General features: G+C 47.2%; 1 protein-coding gene across 1 annotated transcript in view; it reads right to left on the reverse strand.

Annotated features, from left to right (window-relative positions):
* Positions 1-835: 835 nt before the first annotated feature.
* The window catches only part of LOC134575253 (E3 ubiquitin-protein ligase TRIM11-like), a 36,322-nt gene continuing 13,244 nt past the window's right edge, over positions 836-23,913 (reverse strand). Inside the window, exon 2 of the mRNA XM_063434511.1 lies at positions 836-2,481. Within this exon, the coding sequence (XP_063290581.1) occupies positions 947-2,479 (1,533 nt within the window). The 5' untranslated portion in view covers positions 2,480-2,481 and the 3' untranslated portion in view covers positions 836-946. The remainder of the gene's footprint in view (positions 2,482-23,913) is intronic.

A 23,913-nucleotide genomic window follows, 5' to 3' on the forward strand; every position in this document is an offset into this window, starting at 1 on the left:
TGCATTGTGTGATACCGGTATTACTGGGCCACCGCTATTTTCAATTTAATTCTATGGTTTCCTGATTCTCCAAAGCAAGAGTGATAAGACTGCAATTAAAACGGAGCAATGGGATTGGCTGGTACTTTTCTAAGTGACTAGAGACTCGGAAAAGCTTGTTCAATTGACACGACACATTGTAGATATTCATATTCTGCCAGTATTGTGAAAAGAGGTTACATATGACTTGTTATATTTGTTTCCTATGACTAATTACCCCATTGGGGCGATTTTGGGAGGCACCATTTAGATTATTGGAGATCTCATACATGGTGGGAATGGCAACATTCATATTCTTTAGATATAACAGTTCTACTGCTTCGTTATAGGAGAGCAAGGTTATAATATTTACTTTCTATATTCAGACAGAGCACACACACCCTTTCCCCCAAAACAAACAAGAAACCCACACAAAACGTACTAATGGATAGGAATCCAAATGTAATACTCCAGGAAAGCAAATGCTTGTGGCAACAGAAATGTTAGATTTAATTCCACCAACTAGATCGCAAATAATTGGACTAAGACAGTCATCGTCCCAAATGGACGTTATGGAACCAGTGGTGTAAGAAGTACCCCCCATACCACAAGGTAGTGCGTATATCGGATTTCAAAACAAAGTCTGATTATTAATTACACAAAAAGCATTAAGTACTCTTTTTTATTTAACATTACAAGATTATCTTAAACGTTGTACCCAAAATAAGTTGGAGTACAGTTTTTTTTTCTTTCTTCCCCAATATATTATATAAGATACAGTCTTAGCAGTCAATATTCTTCCAGGAAGTGCGTGTACTTTTAATTTAAGATTTAAAGACAATATATAAAGAAACTAGTTACAGCCCTCATTCACTGGCCATCTATACAATCAGAACTCAGCGGCAGAAGGTCAACATGCAGATTGCCTTTAGCCGATTATTCTCACCCAGACATTGCCATATACATACAACAGAAGGTGAAGCGGCTCAGTGAAGGTGGCAGTGAAGGTGTGCAAGCATCTGACTGGGTCAGACAGCTCATAGAAGGACAGCCGCCCAGCTTCATAGTCCAGGTATATTGCTAGTCTCTGACAGGATGGACGGGAAGTTAAGTGGATCGCTCTCCTGTCATGTCGCACTACATACTTGGACGTAAACTTTGCCAGAGTCCAAGACTTCCCAGTATTTGACTTCACTCCCTTGAAGTCTTTGCTGGGATAGCATACGCCGGCAATCCAGTTTCCAGAGTCGCTAACCTCCATTTCCCAGTAATGTTTCCCCATGGAAAAGCAGCTGGTGCTTATCACACAATTATTTGGAAGTCTTGCAGAGTTTCCTCTATGTGTTCTTGTTATTTGGGACCCAAACACTGTTTTCATGTCATTTGATACAATTACATTTTTTCCAGTAGAGTTAACATGCAGTAATATGTCTGAAACCTCTGGCCCACTCCAACATCTCTTTACACCTTTCGCAGCAAGAGCAAGACCTCTCTGTAAAGTTGCCAAGATCAGACCCACATCCAGATCTCCTACAGTGTTGATCATTCTAGCACCACTTTTTTTGTCCTGAACATCAAAACGGAATGATTTCCATTGTTGTAAGATGGTTAATGGGTCTGACGTGTAAAACAGCTCTTTAACATACCCCATCCTACTGGACAGCTCCTCATTCTTTATTTCCAGTTGTCTGATTTGTTCCAAGACCTGCTCTTCTTTGCTAGAGATTTCACCCAGAATTTGTGTCTCTATGGCTTCCAATTGTTCCCTGATGCTTCCAACTAGTTTACGGACTCTTTCCATTTCACGGACTGATTTTACTTGCACTTCACATCTGCGCTCATGCAGACTCTGGATTTCTTTTGTATGATCATATCTTTTTGATAACATTTTCACTAGAACATGTTTTAGAATTTCTTTCTTCTTCTCCGAGGCCTCATCCAGAGCCTCCACTGTGTGTCCCTTATGTTCTTCTGCCATGGTGCAGTAGACACATAAACAAGCATCCTCCTCGGAGCAGTAGTACTCCAGAACCTTTGCATGAATAGCACATTTTCTGTTCTCAAATGAAGTGGTGGGCTCATGGAGGACGTGTTCTGCTGATTGGCAATGGACCTTCAGGTGGGTCTCACACATGGAGGCTTCACACAGAAGACACGTTTTAACAGCAGATTTATGCAAGTGAACACAATAGGTACAAGCAATCCCAACCTTTTTATTTACAGGTTCATCAGAAAAATGCTGAACTATATTACACAGTCTCAGATTTCGTTTGAACGCAGGTTGTCTATTGAAGGTTTGCCTACATTCAGGGCACATCAGTTTGTGGTCTTTGTGTGTGTCTAGCACTGTCTCAATGCAGACTCGGCAGTAGCTGTGTCCACAAGGCAGCGTTACGGGATCTGTATACATGCACAGGCAGATGGAGCAGGTCAGCTCATCTCTTATATCTACAGAAGCCATCACTGAAAACATACAAAATAAATGGAGTTAGTCTCTTCCCACAGTAGAGGGACACATTCCAAGTAATTTTATACAGAAGGTGCAGACAGATCATGACCAAAGCACAACAGATCGAAAAAAAATCTCAACTGGTTTACTGGGGAGGGAAGACACAGTGTATCAGATAGACCGGTTACAGGGCTGGAGAGACAGGTCTCTGTGTAAAATATAAGCAGAGTGTGATATAACCAGGGGAGGGAAGACACAGTGTATCAGATAGACCGGTTACAGGGCTGGAGAGACTGGTCTCTGGGTAAAATATAAGCAGAGTGTGATATAACCAGAGGAGGGAAGACACAGTGTATCAGATAAACCGGTTACAGGGCTGGAGAGACTGGTCTCTGGGTAAAATATAAGCAGGGTGTGATATAACCAGGGGAGGGAAGGCACAGTGTATCAGATAGACCGGTTACAGGGCTGGAGAGACTGGTCTCTGGGTAAAATATAAGCAGAGTGTGATATAACCAGGGGAGGGAAGACACAGTGTATCAGACCGGTAACAGGGCTGGAGAGACTGGTCTCTGGGTAAAATATAAGCAGAGTGTGATATAACCAGGGGAGGGAAGACACAGAGTATCAGATAGACCGGTTACAGGGCTGGAGAGACTGGTCTCTGGGTAAAATATAAGCAGAGTGTGATATAACCAGGGGAGGGAAGACACAGTGTATCAGATAGACCGGTTACAGGGCTGGAGAGACTGGTCTCTGGGTAAAATATAAGCAGAGTGTGATATAACCAGGGGAGGGAAGACACAGTGTATCAGATAGACCGGTTACAGGGCTGGAGAGACTGGTCTCTGGGTAAAATATAAGCAGGGTGTGATATAACCAGGGGAGGGAAGACACAGTGTATCAGATAGACCGGTTACAGGGCTGGAGAGACTGGTCTCTGGGTAAAATATAAGCAGGGTGTGATATAACCAGGGGAGGGAAGACACAGTGTATCAGATAGACCGGTTACAGGGCTGGAGAGACTGGTCTCTGGGTAAAATATAAGCAGGGTGTGATATAACCAGGGGAGGGAAGACAGTGTATCAGATAGACCGGTTACAGGGCTGGAGAGACTGGTCTCTGGGTAAAATATAAGCAGAGTGTGATATAACCAGGGGAGGGAAGACACAGTGTATCAGATAGACCGGTTACAGGGCTGGAGAGACTGGTCTCTGGGTAAAATATAAGCAGGGTGTGATATAACCAGAGGAGGGAAGACACAGTGTATCAGACCGGTTACAGGGCTGGAGAGACTGGTCTCTGGGTAAAATAAAAGCAGAGTGTGATATAACCAGGGGAGGGAAGACACAGTGTATCAGATAGACCGGTTACAGGGCTGGAGAGACTGGTCTCTGGGTAAAATATAAGCAGGGTGTGATATAACCAGAGGAGGGAAGACACAGTGTATCAGACCGGTTACAGGGCTGGAGAGACTGGTCTCTGGGTAAAATATAAGCAGAGTGTGATATAACCAGGGGAGGGAAGACACAGTGTATCAGACCGGTTACAGGGCTGGAGAGACTGGTCTCTGGGTAAAATATAAGCAGAGTGTGATATAACCAGGGGAGGGAAGACACAGTGTATCAGATAGACCGGTTACAGGGCTGGAGAGACTGGTCTCTGGGTAAAATATAAGCAGGGTGTGATATAACCAGAGGAGGGAAGACACAGTGTATCAGATAGACCGGTTACAGGGCTGGAGAGACTGGTCTCTGGGTAAAATAAAAGCAGAGTGTGATATAACCAGGGGAGGGAAGACACAGTGTATCAGATAGACCGGTTACAGGGCTGGAGAGACTGGTCTCTGGGTAAAATATAAGCAGAGTGTGATATAACCAGGGGAGGGAAGACACAGTGTATCAGATAGACCGGTTACAGGGCTGGAGAGACTGGTCTCTGGGTAAAATATAAGCAGGGTGTGATATAACCAGGGGAGGGAAGACACAGTGTATCAGACCGGTTACAGGGCTGGAGAGACTGGTCTCTGTGTAAAATATAAGCAGAGTGTGATATAACCAGGGGAGGGAAGACACAGTGTATCAGACCGGTTACAGGGCTGGAGAGACTGGTCTCTGGGTAAAATATAAGCAGGGTGTGATATAACCAGGGGAGGGAAGACACAGTGTATCAGATAAACCGGTTACAGGGCTGGAGAGACTGGTCTCTGGGTAAAATATAAGCAGAGTGTGATATAACCAGGGGAGGGAAGACACAGTGTATCAGATAGACCGGTTACAGGGCTGGAGAGACTGGTCTCTGGGTAAAATATAAGCAGAGTGTGATATAACCAGGGGAGGGAAGACAGTGCATCAGACCGGTTACAGGGCTGGAGAGACTGGTCTCTGTGTAAAATATAAGCAGAGTGTGATATAACCAGGGGAGGGAAGACACAGTGTATCAGATAAACCGGTTACAGGGCTGGAGAGACTGGTCTCTGGGTAAAATATAAGCAGAGTGTGATATAACCAGGGGAGGGAAGACACAGTGTATCAGATAGACCGGTTACAGGGCTGGAGAGACTGGTCTCTGGGTAAAATATAAGCAGGGTGTGATATAACCAGGGGATGGAAGACACAGTGTATCAGATAGACCGGTTACAGGGCTGGAGAGACTGGTCTCTGGGTAAAATATAAGCAGGGTGTGATATAACCAGGGGAGGGAAGGCACAGTGTATCAGATAGACCGGTTACAGGGCTGGAGAGACTGGTCTCTGGGTAAAATATAAGCAGGGTGTGATATAACCAGGGGAGGGAAGACACAGTGTATCAGACCGGTTACAGGGCTGGAGAGACTGGTCTCTGGGTAAAATATAAGCAGAGTGTGATATAACCAGGGGAGGGAAGACACAGTGTATCAGATAGACAGGTTACAGGGCTGGAGAGACTGGTCTCTGGGTAAAATATAAGCAGAGTGTGATATAACCAGGGGAGGGAAGACACAGTGTATCAGACCGGTTACAGGGCTGGAGAGACTGGTCTCTGGGTAAAATATAAGCAGGGTGTGATATAACCAGGGGAGGGAAGACACAGTGTATCAGACCGGTTACAGGGCTGGAGAGACTGGTCTCTGGGTAAAATATAAGCAGAGTGTGATATAACCAGGGGAGGGAAGACACAGTGTATCAGATAGACCGGTTACAGGGCTGGAGAGACTGGTCTCTGGGTAAAATATAAGCAGAGTGTGATATAACCAGGGGAGGGAAGACACAGTGTATCAGATAGACCGGTTACAGGTCTGGAGAGACTGGTCTCTGGGTAAAATATAAGCAGGGTGTGATATAACCAGGGGAGGGAAGACACAGTGTATCAGATAGACCGGTTACAGGGCTGGAGAGACTGGTCTCTGGGTAAAATATAAGCAGGGTGTGATATAACCAGAGGAGGGAAGACACAGTGTATCAGACCGGTTACAGGGCTGGAGAGACTGGTCTCTGGGTAAAATATAAGCAGGGTGTGATATAACCAGGGGAGGGAAGGCACAGTGTATCAGATAAACCGGTTACAGGGCTGGAGAGACTGGTCTCTGGGTAAAATATAAGCAGAGTGTGATATAACCAGGGGAGGGAAGACACAGTGTATCAGATAGACCGGTTACAGGGCTGGAGAGACTGGTCTCTGGGTAAAATATAAGCAGGGTGTGATATAACCAGGGGAGGGAAGGCACAGTGTATCAGACCGGTTACAGGGCTGGAGAGACTGGTCTCTGGGTAAAATATAAGCAGGGTGTGATATAACCAGGGGAGGGAAGACAGTGTATCAGACCGGTTACAGGGCTGGAGAGACTGGTCTCTGGGTAAAATATAAGCAGGGTGTGATATAACCAGGGGAGGGAAGACACAGTGTATCAGACCGGTTACAGGGCTGGAGAGACTGGTCTCTGGGTAAAATATAAGCAGAGTGTGATATAACCAGGGGAGGGAAGACACAGTGTATCAGATAGACCGGTTACAGGGCTGGAGAGACTGGTCTCTGGGTAAAATATAAGCAGAGTGTGATATAACCAGGGGAGGGAAGACACAGTGTATCAGATAGACCGGTTACAGGGCTGGAGAGACTGGTCTCTGGGTAAAATATAAGCAGGGTATGATATAACCAGGGGAGGGAAGACACAGTGTATCAGACCGGTTACAGGGCTGGAGAGACTAGTCTCTGGGTAAAATATAAGCAGGGTATGATATAACCAGGGGAGGGAAGACACAGTGTATCAGACCGGTTACAGGGTGTCAGGGTACCTGAGGCCTCTACCTCTAAGGGAGGTAGAGACTTGGTGGTTTGCCCGTCCAGGCGAGCTGTTTCCTTCGTTCCTCGCGGTTCATCCAGTCACTTAAACACCGGCCGCGAGGAATCCACGTCCTTTTCTAGCAGGACGCTCAATACGTGACGTCATGACGCTATCGCGAGCGACCTGTCACTCAAGTGTCCGATATCCAATCGGTACTTGTCAGAGGCGTGATTACCATCCAGAGCCAGGGTATTTAAGCTTACTTCTCACTTCAGCTCATTGCCCTGTCGTGGTTCTAGCTTGTCTAGTCACTCAGTGCTCTGGTATTCTAGTTTGCTCTATTTGGTTTTGACTCGGCTTGTTGTACTACTCTGCTTCTCTGTTATCCCTTGACCCGGCTTGTCTCTCGCTTATCTGTCTTCTCGTTCCCTCGACCTCGGCTTGTCTCTGACTATTCTCTATTACTCTCGGTACGTTAGTCCGGCCATTCTAAGGCCCGGTATACGTACCTTTCCACTCTTTGTACTCTGCGTGTTGGATCCCTGTCCCGATCCTGACATTACGACAGGGCCAATGGATCCTGCAGGTACAAACAGTCAGCTTGGTTCTTCGGATCCCAGGTTTGACGCCATGGAGCATAGGATGGATCAGATGGCTTTGGCACTACAGGCACTTTTGTCTCGTGCTAGTAATCCACCTGAGGAGACACGTACTCCTATTTCTCCTGCAGTCTCAGGTCTAGAGGTAGCCACGGTAGGTGCTTCTTCCCGTATTACCCCACCAGTACGTTATGGCGGGTCACCGGAGAAGTGTCGTGGCTTTCTGAACCAGATTAGCATCCATTTTGAATTACAACCCCGCTCTTATCCTACAGATAGAGCGAAGGTTGGATTTGTTATTACTTTACTCATTGAGAAAGCTCTGAGATGGGCCAATCCTTTATGGGAGAATGATAATCCACTAGTCTATAATTATAATGCCTTTGTAGCTGCGTTTAGAAGAACTTTTGACCCTCCTGGTAGAAAGGTCAATGCAGCTAGATTACTGTTGCGCCTTAGACAGGACAATCGAACACTTGTGGATTATGCACTAGAGTTCAGGTCCTTGGCGGCAGAAGTTAAGTGGAACGAACAGGCTTATATAGATGTGTTTCTGAATGGGTTATCAGATGTAATTCTTGACGAGGTCGCTACTAGAGAACTCCCTGAGAATTTGGAGGATTTAATTTCTTTTATATCTCGTATTGATGAACGCCTAAGAGAGAGGCAGAACACTCGAGATAGGACCCGTAGACCCTCCTTTAAACTAGCGCCTACCTTTCAAGATTCTGAGTTCGAGGACTTACGTATTCCTGAACCTATGCAGATAGGCAGTACTCATCTCACAGAGAGGGAGAGACAGTACAGGAGAAGGGAGGGTTTATGTATGTATTGTGGAGTCAGAGGTCATTTACGCCTAAATTGTCCCAATCGTTCGGGAAACGCTCGCACCTAAGTTTCTCTAGAGGACAGGCCTTGGGTGTTTCTACTTTGTCCTCTATTCACAACTACAAAGAGCTCAGGCTTCTGTTACCCGTTTCTTTAAAGTGGGAAAAGGGAGTAGTTAAGACTATGGCACTAATCGATTCTGGAGCTGCTGAGAGCTTTATAGATCAGGGTTTTGCTGCCAAGCATGCTATTCCATCCCAGTTAAAAGAGACACCACTGGCTGTTGAGGCCATCGATGGTAGACCGTTACTTGAGCCTGTTATTTTCCATGAGACCATACCGATTAACTTAACTGTTGGCATCCTACATAGAGAGGACATATCCTTACTGCTCATCTCTTCTCCGTCTATTCCCATAGTCCTGGGGTACTCCTGGTTGAGGAGACATAACCCTATTATTAATTGGGAATCAGGGGAGATAGTTTCGTGGGGACAGAATTGTCAAGAGAAATGCTTGCGGAAGGTCTCGCCTCTCGGATTAACCAACACATCGGCTAACTCTGACAATCCTACAGAGACACAAATTCCGCCTCAGTATCTAGATTTAAAGGCAGTATTTGACAAAAAGAAAGCCGATACCTTACCTCCACACAGGTCCTTTGATTGCAAAATTAACCTACTCCCTGGTACCATGCCCCCCAGAGGTCATGTATACCCATTATCTACGAAAGAGAACTCAGTTCTAGAGGAGTATATTCACGAGAATTTAGACAAGGGATTCATTAGGAGGTCCTCCTCCCCTGCCGGGGCTGGATTTTTTTTTGTTAAAAAGAAGGATGGTTCTTTGAGACCTTGTATTGATTATCGAGGCCTAAATAAGATAACCATTAAAAATGCCTACCCGATTCCCTTGATCACCGAACTCTTCGATCGTTTGAAGGGCTCTACAATTTTCACCAAGTTAGACCTCAGAGGGGCATATAACTTGGTGAGAATCCAGCAGGGACATGAGTGGATGACGGCATTCAATACTCGCTATGGCCACTATGAATATACGGTTATGCCTTTTGGGTTATGCAATGCACCAGCTGTATTCCAAGATCTGATAAATGAGGTTCTTAGGGAATTTCAGCAAGAGTGCGTCATTGTGTACCTAGATGATATACTTATACATTCTAGTGAGATTGAGACTCATCACAAGCAAGTCAGGAGGGTTTTGCACAAGCTTCTTCAGCATGGCTTGTACTGCAAGTTGGAGAAATGTAGCTTTGATCAAACCCAGGTAACCTTTCTTGGCTATGTGATCTCTGGGGAGGGATTCAAGATGGATCCGGATAAACTCCAGTCCATTCTAGAGTGGCCTTTACCCAAAGGACTTAAAGCCGTACAGAGATTTATTGGTTTTTCTAATTATTATAGGCGCTTTATTAAGGGCTGTTCTTCAATTATCGCACCTATCACTAATATGACCAAACAGGGGGCTGATACTAAGAATTGGACTACTGAAGCTCTTCTTGCGTTCAAAACTCTCAAGGAGCTTTTTGCTTCCGCTCCAATTTTAGTTCACCCCGACACTTCCCTGCCTTTTCTACTTGAGGTAGACGCATCAGAGACTGGTTTAGGTGCTGTCCTATCTCAAAGGTTGGGTGTTGACAAACCATTACATCCATGTGGATTTTTCTCTAAAAAATTGTCCGGTACTGAGAGCAGATATGACATTGGTGACAGAGAATTACTGGCGGTTATCAAGGCTTTGAAAGAGTGGAGACATTTATTGGAAGGTACTTTACATCCTGTTACCATTCTAACAGACCACAAAAATTTGTCTTATATCGGAGAGGCCAAGCGTTTGTCCTCCAGGCAGGCTCGTTGGTCGTTGTTTCTTACCCATTTCAATTACGTTCTGACTTACAGACCTGGCTCAAAGAATTCTAAAGCCGACGCGCTATCTCGCCAATTTGAGCCTTCTGCTTCAGTTGAACCACTTGTGTCCTCCATTGTACCCAAATGCAATATTATTGCTAATACCAGTCATAAAATTCATTCTCCGCTACTTGACCAGATCTTGAAGTCACAACATCTAGCTCCCGGAGACACTCCTGAGGGAAGAAACTTTGTTCCTCCTGAACTTCAACTGGAACTCTTACAATGTTTTCACGAAAGTAAAATAGCTGGGCATCCTGGTATTCGCAAGACATACTCTCTGATATCCAAGGATTTCTGGTGGCCTTCACTTCGAAAAGATATTGAGGAGTTCGTCGCAGCTTGTGAGACTTGTGCCAAGACTAAACTACCTCATGCTTCTCCATGTGGCCTGTTACACCCCTTGGACATTCCTGAGAAACCTTGGTCCTGTTTGTCCATAGACTTTATCGTTGATTTACCTGCTTCCAAGAGACAGACTGTTATTCTCACGGTGGTGGATAGATTTACTAAGATGGCCCATTTCGTGCCATTACCTAAACTTCCGACTTCTCCTGAATTGGCGGAGATTTTTGCAAGAGAGGTTTTTCGCCTACATGGGATTCCTTCTGAGATTGTTTCTGATAGAGGTTCTCAATTTGTCTCACGTTTCTGGAGATCCTTTTGTTCTCAAATGGGTATCAAATTGAACTTCTCCTCTGCCTATCACCCTCAGTCTAACGGAGCTGCTGAACGTACCAATCAAAAGATCGAACAGTATCTGCGATGCTTTGTTTCCGAACACCAGGACGATTGGGTCGGTCTGATTCCTTGGGCGGAGTTCGCACACAATAACCTTGTTTGTGATTCAACTCGCTCTAGCCCTTTCTTCATGAACTATGGCTTTCATCCTTCGATTTTTCCTTCGGTTTCCTCTTCTCAAGGGATACCGTCGGTTGATGATCATGTCGCCAACCTGAAGAAATTATGGGATCAGACTCGGCAAATTCTGTTACATAGTTCTTCATTGTTCAAGAAACACGCTGACAAGCATAGAAGAGCGGCTCCTGTTTTTGTTCCTGGGGATAGGGTATGGTTGAGTACTAAGAATATTCGCCTAAAAGTTCCATCTATGAAATTTGCTCCTCGCTACATAGGTCCTTACAGGGTTCTCACTCGTATCAACCCGGTTGCGTATCGCCTTGCTCTGCCACCTGCCTTACGCATTCCTGACTCTTTTCATGTCTCCTTGTTGAAACCCCTTATTTGCAACAAATTCTCCTCTAAGGTCTCCTCGCCTCGTCCTGTTCAGGTGGAGGGTCGGGAGGAGTACGAGGTCAGCTCCATCATTGATTCCAGAATTTCAAGGGGAAAATTGCAATATCTGGTCAACTGGAGGGGATATGGTCCTGAGGAGAGGAGTTGGGTACCTCAGGAGGACGTTCATGCTTCTCGCCTTCGCAGAGCATTTCACCTCCGCTTCCCATCTCGCCCCGGTTCCTTCCGCCCGGTGGGCGTATCTGAGAGGGGGGGTACTGTCAGGGTACCTGAGGCCTCTACCTCTAAGGGAGGTAGAGACTTGGTGGTTTGCCCGTCCAGGCGAGCTGTTTCCTTCGTTCCTCGCGGTTCATCCAGTCACTTAAACACCGGCCGCGAGGAATCCACGTCCTTTTCTAGCAGGACGCTCAATACGTGACGTCATGACGCTATCGCGAGCGACCTGTCACTCAAGTGTCCGATATCCAATCGGTACTTGTCAGAGGCGTGATTACCATCCAGAGCCAGGGTATTTAAGCTTACTTCTCACTTCAGCTCATTGCCCTGTCGTGGTTCTAGCTTGTCTAGTCACTCAGTGCTCTGGTATTCTAGTTTGCTCTATTTGGTTTTGACTCGGCTTGTTGTACTACTCTGCTTCTCTGTTATCCCTTGACCCGGCTTGTCTCTCGCTTATCTGTCTTCTCGTTCCCTCGACCTCGGCTTGTCTCTGACTATTCTCTATTACTCTCGGTACGTTAGTCCGGCCATTCTAAGGCCCGGTATACGTACCTTTCCACTCTTTGTACTCTGCGTGTTGGATCCCTGTCCCGATCCTGACACAGGGCTGGAGAGACTGGTCTCTGGGTAAAATATAAGCAGAGTGTGATATAACCAGGGGAGGGAAGACACAGTGTATCAGACCGGTTACAGGGCTGGAGAGACTGGTCTCTGGGTAAAATATAAGCAGGGTGTGATATAACCAGGGGAGGGAAGACACAGTGTATCAGACCGGTTACAGGGCTGGAGAGACTGGTCTCTGGGTAAAATATAAGCAGAGTGTGATATAACCAGGGGAGGGAAGGCACAGTGTATCAGATAGACCGGTTACAGGGCTGGAGAGACTGGTCTCTGGGTAAAATATAAGCAGAGTGTGATATAACCAGGGGAGGGAAGACACAGTGTATCAGACCGGTTACAGGGCTGGAGAGACTGGTCTCTGGGTAAAATATAAGCAGAGTGTGATATAACCAGGGGAGGGAAGACACAGTGTATCAGATAGACCGGTTACAGGGCTGGAGAGACTGGTCTCTGGGTAAAATATAAGCAGAGTGTGCTATAACCAGGGGAGGGAAGACACAGTGTATCAGATAGACCGGTTACAGGGCTGGAGAGACTGGTCTCTGGGTAAAATATAAGCAGGGTGTGATATAACCAGAGGAGGGAAGGCACAGTGTATCAGATAGACCGGTTACAGGGCTGGAGAGACTGGTCTCTGGGTAAAATATAAGCAGAGTGTGATATAACCAGAGGAGGGAAGACACAGTGTATCAGATAGACCGGTTACAGGGCTGGAGAGACTGGTCTCTGGGTAAAATATAAGCAGGGTGTGATATAACCAGGGGAGGGAAGGCACAGTGTATCAGACCGGTTACAGGGCTGGAGAGACTGGTCTCTGTGTAAAATATAAGCAGAGTGTGATATAACCAGGGGAGGGAAGACACAGTGTATCAGATAGACCGGTTACAGGGCTGGAGAGACTGGTCTCTGGGTAAAATATAAGCAGGGTGTGATATAACCAGGGGAGGGAAGACACAGTGTATCAGATAGACCAGTTACAGGCCTGGAGAGACTGGTCTCTGGGTAAAATATAAGCAGGGTGTGATATAACCAGGGGAGGGAAGACACAGTGTATCAGACCGGTTACAGGGCTGGAGAGACTGGTCTCTGGGTAAAATATAAGCAGGGTGTGATATAACCAGGGGAGGGAAGACACAGTGTATCAGATAGACCGGTTACAGGGCTGGAGAGACTGGTCTCTGGGTAAAATATAAGCAGGGTGTGATATAACCAGGGGAGGGAAGACACAGTGTATCAGATAGACCGGTTACAGGGCTGGAGAGACTGGTCTCTGGGTAAAATATAAGCAGAGTGTGATATAACCAGAGGAGGGAAGACACAGTGTATCAGATAGACCGGTTACAGGGCTGGAGAGACTGGTCTCTGGGTAAAATAAAAGCAGAGTGTGATATAACCAGGGGAGGGAAGACACAGTGTATCAGACCGGTTACAGGGCTGGAGAGACTGGTCTCTGTGTAAAATATAAGCAGAGTGTGATATAACCAGGGGAGGGAAGACACAGTGTATCAGACCGGTTACAGGGCTGGAGAGACTGGTCTCTGGGTAAAATAAAAGCAGAGTGTGATATAACCAGGGGAGGGAAGACACAGTGTATCAGACCGGTTACAGGGCTGGAGAGACTGGTCTCTGGGTAAAACATAAGCAGGGTGTGATATAACCAGGGGAGGGAAGACACAGTGTATCAGACCGGTTACAGGGCTGGAGAGACTGGTCTCTGTGTAAAATATAAGCAGAGTGTGATATAACCAGGGGAGGGAAGGCACAGTGTATCAGATAGACCGGTTACAGGGCTGGAGAGACTGGTCTCTGGGTAAAATATAAGCAGGGTGTGATATAACCAGGGGAGGGAAGACACAGAGTATCAGATAGACCGGTTACAGGGCTGGAGAGACTGGTCTCTGGGTAAAATATAAGCAGGGTGTGATATAACCAGGGGAGGGAAGACACAGTGTATCAGACCGGTTACAGGGCTGGAGAGACTGGTCTCTGTGTAAAATATAAGCAGAGTGTGATATAACCAGGGGATGGAAGACACAGTGTATCAGATAGACCAGTTACAGGGCTGGAGAGACTGGTCTCTGTGTAAAATATAAGCAGAGTGTGATATAACCAGGGGAGGGAAGGCACAGTGTATCAGATAGACCGGTTACAGGGCTGGAGAGACTGGTCTCTGTGTAAAATATAAGCAGAGTGTGATATAACCAGGGGAGGGAAGACACAGTGTATCAGACCGGTTACAGGGCTGGAGAGACTGGTCTCTGGGTAAAATATAAGCAGGGTGTGATATAACCAGGGGAGGGAAGACACAGTGTATCAGACCGGTTACAGGGCTGGAGAGACTGGTCTCTGGGTAGAATATAAGCAGGGTGTGATATAACCAGGGGAGGGAAGACACAGTGTATCAGACCGGTTACAGGGCTGGAGAGACTGGTCTCTGGGTAAAATATAAGCAGGGTGTGATATAACCAGGGGAGGGAAGACACAGTGTATCAGATAGACCGGTTACAGGGCTGGAGAGACTGGTCTCTGGGTAAAATATAAGCAGGGTGTGATATAACCAGGGGAGGGAAGACACAGTGTATCAGACCGGTTACAGGGCTGGAGAGACTGGTCTCTGGGTAAAATATAAGCAGGGTGTGATATAACCAGGGGAGGGAAGACACAGTGTATCAGATAGACCGGTTACAGGGCTGGAGAGACTGGTCTCTGGGTAAAATATAAGCAGGGTGTGATATAACCAGGGGAGGGAAGACAGTGTATCAGACCGGTTACAGGGCTGGAGAGACTGGTCTCTGGGTAAAATATAAGCAGGGTGTGATATAACCAGGGGAGGGAAGACACAGTGTATCAGATAGACCGGTTACAGGGCTGGAGAGACTGGTCTCTGGGTAAAATATAAGCAGGGTGTGATATAACCAGGGGAGGGAAGACACAGTGTATCAGACCGGTTACAGGGCTGGAGAGACTGGTCTCTGGGTAAAATATAAGCAGGGTGTGATATAACCAGGGGAGGGAAGACACAGTGTATCAGATAGACCGGTTACAGGGCTGGAGAGACTGGTCTCTGGGTAAAATATAAGCAGGGTGTGATATAACCAGGGGAGGGAAGACACAGTGTATCAGACCGGTTACAGGGCTGGAGAGACTGGTCTCTGGGTAAAATATAAGCAGAGTGTGATATAACCAGGGGAGGGAAGACACAGTGTATCAGATAGACCGGTTACAGGGCTGGAGAGACTGGTCTCTGGGTAAAATATAAGCAGAGTGTGATATAACCAGGGGAGGGAAGGCACAGTGTATCAGACCGGTTACAGGGCTGGAGAGACTGGTCTCTGGGTAAAATATAAGCAGGGTGTGATATAACCAGGGGAGGGAAGACACAGTGTATCAGACCGGTTACAGGGCTGGAGACACTGGTCTCTGGGTAAAATATAAGCAGAGTGTGATATAACCAGGGGAGGGAAGGCACAGTGTATCAGACCGGTTACAGGGCTGGAGAGACTGGTCTCTGGGTAAAATATAAGCAGAGTGTGATATAACCAGGGGAGGGAAGACACAGTGTATCAGACCGGTTACAGGGCTGGAGAGACTGGTCTCTGGGTAAAATATAAGCAGAGTGTGATATAACCAGGGGAGGGAAGACACAGTGTATCAGATAGACCGGTTACAGGGCTGGAGAGACTGGTCTCTGGGTAAAATATAAGCAGAGTGTGATATAACCAGGGGAGGGAAGACACAGTGTATCAGATAGACCGGTTACAGGTCTGGAGAGACTGGTCTCTGGGTAAAATATAAGCAGGGTGTGATATAACCAGGGGAGGGAAGACACAGTGTATCAGATAGACCGGTTACAGGGCTGGAGAGACTGGTCTCTGGGTAAAATATAAGCAGAGTGTGCTATAACCAGGGGAGGGAAGACACAGTGTATCAGATAGACCGGTTACAGGGCTGGAGAGACTGGTCTCTGGGTAAAATATAAGCAGAGTGTGATATAACCAGGGGAGGGAAGACACAGTGTATCAGATAGACCGGTTACAGGGCTGGAGAGACTGGTCTCTGGGTAAAATATAAGCAGGGTGTGATATAACCAGAGGAGGGAAGGCACAGTGTATCAGATAAACCGGTTACAGGGCTGGAGAGACTGGTCTCTGGGTAAAATATAAGCAGAGTGTGATATAACCAGGGGAGGGAAGACACAGTGTATCAGATAGACCGGTTACAGGGCTGGAGAGACTGGTCTCTGGGTAAAATATAAGCAGAGTGTGATATAACCAGGGGAGGGAAGGCACAGTGTATCAGATAGACCGGTTACAGGGCTGGAGAGACTGGTCTCTGGGTAAAATATAAGCAGGGTGTGATATAACCAGGGGAGGGAAGACACAGTGTATCAGATAGACCGGTTACAGGGCTGGAGAGACTGGTCTCTGGGTAAAATATAAGCAGGGTGTGATATAACCAGGGGAGGGAAGGAACAGTGTATCAGACCGGTTACAGGGCTGGAGAGACTGGTCTCTGGGTAAAATATAAGCAGGGTGTGATATAACCAGGGGAGGGAAGACACAGTGTATCAGACCGGTTACAGGGCTGGAGAGACTGGTCTCTGTGTAAAATATAAGCAGAGTGTGATATAACCAGGGGAGGGAAGACACAGTGTATCAGATAGACCGGTTACAGGGCTGGAGAGACTGGTCTCTGGGTAAAATATAAGCAGGGTGTGATATAACCAGGGGAGGGAAGACACAGTGTATCAGACCGGTTACAGGGCTGGAGAGACTGGTCTCTGTGTAAAATATAAGCAGAGTGTGATATAACCAGGGGAGGGAAGACACAGTGTATCAGATAGACCGGTTACAGGGCTGGAGAGACTGGTCTCTGGGTAAAATATAAGCAGGGTGTGATATAACCAGGGGAGGGAAGACACAGTGTATCAGATAGACCGGTTACAGGGCTGGAGAGACTGGTCTCTGGGTAAAATATAAGCAGAGTGTGATATAACCAGGGGAGGGAAGACACAGTGTATCAGACCGGTTACAGGGCTGGAGAGACTGGTCTCTGGGTAAAATATAAGCAGGGTGTGATATAACCAGGGGAGGGAAGACACAGAGTATCAGATAGACCGGTTACAGGGCTGGAGAGACTGGTCTCTGGGTAAAATATAAGCAGGGTGTGATATAACCAGGGGAGGGAAGACACAGTGTATCAGATAGACCGGTTACAGGGCTGGAGAGACTGGTCTCTGGGTAAAATATAAGCAGAGTGTGATATAACCAGGGGAGGGAAGACACAGTGTATCAGACCGGTTACAGGGCTGGAGAGACTGGTCTCTGGGTAAAATATAAGCAGAGTGTGATATAACCAGGGGAGGGAAGACACAGTGTATCAGACCGGTTACAGGGCTGGAGAGACTGGTCTCTGGGTAAAATATAAGCAGAGTGTGATATAACCAGGGGAGGGAAGACACAGTGTATCAGATAGACCGGTTACAGGGCTGGAGAGACTGGTCTCTGGGTAAAATATAAGCAGAGTGTGATATAACCAGGGGAGGGAAGACACAGTGTATCAGACCGGTTACAGGGCTGGAGAGACGGGTCTCTGGGTAAAATATAAGCAGAGTGTGATATAACCAGGGGAGGGAAGACACAGTGTATCAGATAGACCGGTTACAGGGCTGGAGAGACTGGTCTCTGGGTAAAATATAAGCAGAGTGTGATATAACCAGGGGAGGGAAGACACAGTGTATCAGATAGACCGGTTACAGGGCTGGAGAGACTGGTCTCTGGGTAAAATATAAGCAGAGTGTGATATAACCAGGGGAGGGAAGGCACAGTGTATCAGATAGACCGGTTACAGGGCTGGAGAGACTGGTCTCTGGGTAAAATATAAGCAGAGTGTGATATAACCAGGGGAGGGAAGACACAGTGTATCAGATAGACCGGTTACAGGGCTGGAGAGACTGGTCTCTGGGTAAAATATAAGCAGAGTGTGATATAACCAGGGGAGGGAAGACACAGTGTATCAGATAAACCGGTTACAGGGCTGGAGAGACTGGTCTCTGGGTAAAATATAAGCAGAGTGTGATATAACCAGGGGAGGGAAGACACAGTGTATCAGATAGACCGGTTACAGGGCTGGAGAGACTGGTCTCTGGGTAAAATATAAGCAGGGTGTGATATAACCAGGGGAGGGAAGGCACAGTGTATCAGATAGACCGGTTACAGGGCTGGAGAGACTGGTCTCTGGGTAAAATATAAGCAGAGTGTGATATAACCAGAGGAGGGAAGACACAGTGTATCAGACCGGTTACAGGGCTGGAGAGACTGGTCTCTGGGTAAAATATAAGCAGGGTGTGATATAACCAGGGGAGGGAAGGCACAGTGTATCAGATAAACCGGTTACAGGGCTGGAGAGACTGGTCTCTGGGTAAAATATAAGCAGAGTGTGATATAACCAGGGGAGGGAAGACACAGTGTATCAGATAGACCGGTTACAGGGCTGGAGAGACTGGTCTCTGGGTAAAATATAAGCAGAGTGTGATATAACCAGGGGAGGGAAGACACAGTGTATCAGATAGACCGGTTACAGGGCTGGAGAGACTGGTCTCTGGGTAAAATATAAGCAGGGTATGATATAACCAGGGGAGGGAAGACACAGTGTATCAGACCGGTTACAGGGCTGGAGAGACTGGTCTCTGGGTAAAATATAAGCAGGGTGTGATATAACCAGGGGAGGGAAGACACAGTGTATCAGATAGACCGGTTACATGGCTGGAGAGATTGGTCTCTGGGTAAAATATAAGCAGGGTGTGATATAACCAGGGGAGGGAAGACACAGTGTATCAGACCGGTTACAGGGCTGGAGAGACTGGTCTCTGGGTAAAATATAAGCAGAGTGTGATATAACCAGGGGAGGGAAGACACAGTGTATCAGATAGACCGGTTACAGGGCTGGAGAGACTGGTCTCTGGGTAAAATATAAGCAGAGTGTGATATAACCAGGGGAGGGAAGACACAGTGTATCAGATAGACCGGTTACAGGGCTGGAGAGACTGGTCTCTGGGTAAAATATAAGCAGGGTATGATATAACCAGGGGAGGGAAGACACAGTGTATCAGATAGACCGGTTACAGGGCTGGAGAGACTGGTCTCTGGGTAAAATATAAGCAGGGTGTGATATAACCAGGGGAGGGAAGACACAGTGTATCAGACCGGTTACAGGGCTGGAGAGACTAGTCTCTGGGTAAAATATAAGCAGGGTATGATATAACCAGGGGAGGGAAGACACAGTGTATCAGACCGGTTACAGGGCTGGAGAGACTGGTCTCTGGGTAAAATATAAGCAGAGTGTGATATAACCAGGGGAGGGAAGACACAGTGTATCAGACCGGTTACAGGGCTGGAGAGACTGGTCTCTGGGTAAAATATAAGCAGGGTGTGATATAACCAGGGGAGGGAAGACACAGTGTATCAGACCGGTTACAGGGCTGGAGAGACTGGTCTCTGGGTAAAATATAAGCAGGGTGTGATATAACCAGGGGAGGGAAGACACAGTGTATCAGATAGACCGGTTACAGGGCTGGAGAGACTGGTCTCTGGGTAAAATATAAGCAGAGTGTGATATAACCAGGGGAGGGAAGGCACAGTGTATCAGATAGACCGGTTACAGGGCTGGAGAGACTGGTCTCTGGGTAAAATATAAGCAGAGTGTGATATAACCAGGGGAGGGAAGACACAGTGTATCAGACCGGTTACAGGGCTGGAGAGACTGGTCTCTGGGTAAAATATAAGCAGAGTGTGATATAACCAGGGGAGGGAAGACACAGTGTATCAGATAGACCGGTTACAGGGCTGGAGAGACTGGTCTCTGGGTAAAATATAAGCAGAGTGTGCTATAACCAGGGGAGGGAAGACACAGTGTATCAGATAGACCGGTTACAGGGCTGGAGAGACTGGTCTCTGGGTAAAATATAAGCAGGGTGTGATATAACCAGGGGAGGGAAGACACAGAGTATCAGATAGACCGGTTACAGGGCTGGAGAGACTGGTCTCTGGGTAAAATATAAGCAGAGTGTGATATAACCAGGGGAGGGAAGACACAGTGTATCAGATAGACCGGTTACAGGGCTGGAGAGACTGGTCTCTGGGTAAAATATAAGCAGGGTGTGATATAACCAGGGGAGGGAAGGCACAGTGTATCAGATAGACCGGTTACAGGGCTGGAGAGACTGGTCTCTGGGTAAAATATAAGCAGAGTGTGATATAACCAGAGGAGGGAAGACACAGTGTATCAGATAGACCGGTTACAGGGCTGGAGAGACTGGTCTCTGGGTAAAATATAAGCAGGGTGTGATATAACCAGGGGAGGGAAGACACAGAGTATCAGATAGACCGGTTACAGGGCTGGAGAGACTGGTCTCTGGGTAAAATATAAGCAGGGTGTGATATAACCAGGGGAGGGAAGGCACAGTGTATCAGACCGGTTACAGGGCTGGAGAGACTGGTCTCTGTGTAAAATATAAGCAGAGTGTGATATAACCAGGGGAGGGAAGACACAGTGTATCAGATAGACCGGTCTCTGGGTAAAATATAAGCAGAGTGTGATATAACCAGGGGAGGGAAGACACAGTGTATCAGACCGGTTACAGGGCTGGAGAGACTGGTCTCTGGGTAAAATATAAGCAGAGTGTGATATAACCAGGGGAGGGAAGACACAGTGTATCAGATAGACCGGTTACAGGGCTGGAGAGACTGGTCTCTGGGTAAAATATAAGCAGAGTGTGATATAACCAGGGGAGGGAAGACACAGTGTATCAGATAGACCGGTTACAGGGCAGGAGAGACAGGTCTCTGGGTAAAATATAAGCAGGGTGTGATATAACCAGGGGAGGGAAGGCACAGTGTATCAGATAGACCGGTTACAGGGCTGGAGAGACTGGTCTCTGGGTAAAATATAAGCAGAGTGTGATATAACCAGGGGAGGGAAGACACAGTGTATCAGACCGGTTACAGGGCTGGAGAGACTGGTCTCTGGGTAAAATATAAGCAGAGTGTGATATAACCAGGGGAGGGAAGACACAGTGTATCAGACCGGTTACAGGGCTGGAGAGACTGGTCTCTGGGTAAAATATAAGCAGGGTGTGATATAACCAGGGGAGGGAAGACACAGTGTATCAGATAGACCGGTTACAGGGCTGGAGAGACTGGTCTCTGGGTAAAATATAAGCAGGGTGTGATATAACCAGGGGAGGGAAGACACAGTGTATCAGATAGACCGGTTACAGGGCTGGAGAGACTGGTCTCTGGGTAAAATATAAGCAGAGTGTGATATAACCAGAGGAGGGAAGACACAGTGTATCAGATAGACCGGTTACAGGGCTGGAGAGACTGGTCTCTGGGTAAAATATAAGCAGAGTGTGCTATAACCAGGGGAGGGAAGACACAGTGTATCAGACCGGTTACAGGGCTGGAGAGACTGGTCTCTGGGTAAAATAAAAGCAGAGTGTGATATAACCAGGGGAGGGAAGACACAGTGTATCAGACCGGTTACAGGGCTGGAGAGACTGGTCTCTGTGTAAAATATAAGCAGAGTGTGATATAACCAGGGGAGGGAAGACACAGTGTATCAGACCGGTTACAGGGCTGGAGAGACTGGTCTCTGGGTAAAATAAAAGCAGAGTGTGATATAACCAGGGGAGGGAAGACACAGTGTATCAGACCGGTTACAGGGCTGGAGAGACTGGTCTCTGGGTAAAATATAAGCAGAGTGTGATATAACCAGGGGAGGGAAGACACAGTGTATCAGACCGGTTACAGGGCTGGAGAGACTGGTCTCTGTGTAAAATATAAGCAGAGTGTGATATAACCAGGGGATGGAAGACACAGTGTATCAGATAGACCAGTTACAGGGCTGGAGAGACTGGTCTCTGTGTAAAATATAAGCAGAGTGTGATATAACCAGGGGAGGGAAGGCACAGTGTATCAGATAGACCGGTTACAGGGCTGGAGAGACTGGTCTCTGGGTAAAATATAAGCAGGGTGTGATATAACCAGGGGAGGGAAGACACAGAGTATCAGATAGACCGGTTACAGGGCTGGAGAGACTGGTCTCTGGGTAAAATATAAGCAGGGTGTGATATAACCAGGGGAGGGAAGACACAGTGTATCAGACCGGTTACAGGGCTGGAGAGACTGGTCTCTGTGTAAAATATAAGCAGAGTGTGATATAACCAGGGGATGGAAGACACAGTGTATCAGATAGACCAGTTACAGGGCTGGAGAGACTGGTCTCTGTGTAAAATATAAGCAGAGTGTGATATAACCAGGGGAGGGAAGGCACAGTGTATCAGATAGACCGGTTACAGGGCTGGAGAGACTGGTCTCTGTGTAAAATATAAGCAGAGTGTGATATAACCAGGGGAGGGAAGACACAGTGTATCAGACCGGTTACAGGGCTGGAGAGACTGGTCTCTGGGTAAAATATAAGCAGGGTGTGATATAACCAGGGGAGGGAAGACACAGTGTATCAGACCGGTTACAGGGCTGGAGAGACTGGTCTCTGGGTAGAATATAAGCAGGGTGTGATATAACCAGGGGAGGGAAGACACAGTGTATCAGACCGGTTACAGGGCTGGAGAGACTGGTCTCTGGGTAAAATATAAGCAGGGTGTGATATAACCAGGGGAGGGAAGACACAGTGTATCAGATAGACCGGTTACAGGGCTGGAGAGACTGGTCTCTGGGTAAAATATAAGCAGGGTGTGATATAACCAGGGGAGGGAAGACACAGTGTATCAGACCGGTTACAGGGCTGGAGAGACTGGTCTCTGGGTAAAATATAAGCAGGGTGTGATATAACCAGGGGAGGGAAGACACAGTGTATCAGATAGACCGGTTACAGGGCTGGAGAGACTGGTCTCTGGGTAAAATATAAGCAGGGTGTGATATAACCAGGGGAGGGAAGACACAGTGTATCAGACCGGTTACAGGGCTGGAGAGACTGGTCTCTGGGTAAAATATAAGCAGGGTGTGATATAACCAGGGGAGGGAAGACACAGTGTATCAGATAGACCGGTTACATGGCTGGAGAGATTGGTCTCTGGGTAAAATATAAGCAGGGTGTGATATAACCAGGGGAGGGAAGACACAGTGTATCAGACCGGTTACAGGGCTGGAGAGACTGGTCTCTGGGTAAAATATAAGCAGGGTGTGATATAACCAGGGGAGGGAAGACACAGTGTATCAGACCGGTTACAGGGCTGGAGAGACTGGTCTCTGGGTAAAATATAAGCAGGGTGTGATATAACCAGGGGAGGGAAGACACAGTGTATCAGATAGACCGGTTACAGGGCTGGAGAGACTGGTCTCTGGGTAAAATATAAGCAGGGTGTGATATAACCAGGGGAGGGAAGACACAGTGTATCAGACCGGTTACAGGGCTGGAGAGACTGGTCTCTGGGTAAAATATAAGCAGAGTGTGATATAACCAGGGGAGGGAAGACACAGTGTATCAGATAGACCGGTTACAGGGCTGGAGAGACTGGTCTCTGGGTAAAATATAAGCAGAGTGTGATATAACCAGGGGAGGGAAGGCACAGTGTATCAGACCGGTTACAGGGCTGGAGAGACTGGTCTCTGGGTAAAATATAAGCAGGGTGTGATATAACCAGGGGAGGGAAGACACAGTGTATCAGACCGGTTACAGGGCTGGAGACACTGGTCTCTGGGTAAAATATAAGCAGAGTGTG

The sequence above is a fragment of the Pelobates fuscus genome, chromosome 10 (genome assembly GCF_036172605.1).
Source record: "Pelobates fuscus isolate aPelFus1 chromosome 10, aPelFus1.pri, whole genome shotgun sequence".
Taxonomy (NCBI): Eukaryota; Metazoa; Chordata; class Amphibia; order Anura; family Pelobatidae; genus Pelobates; species Pelobates fuscus.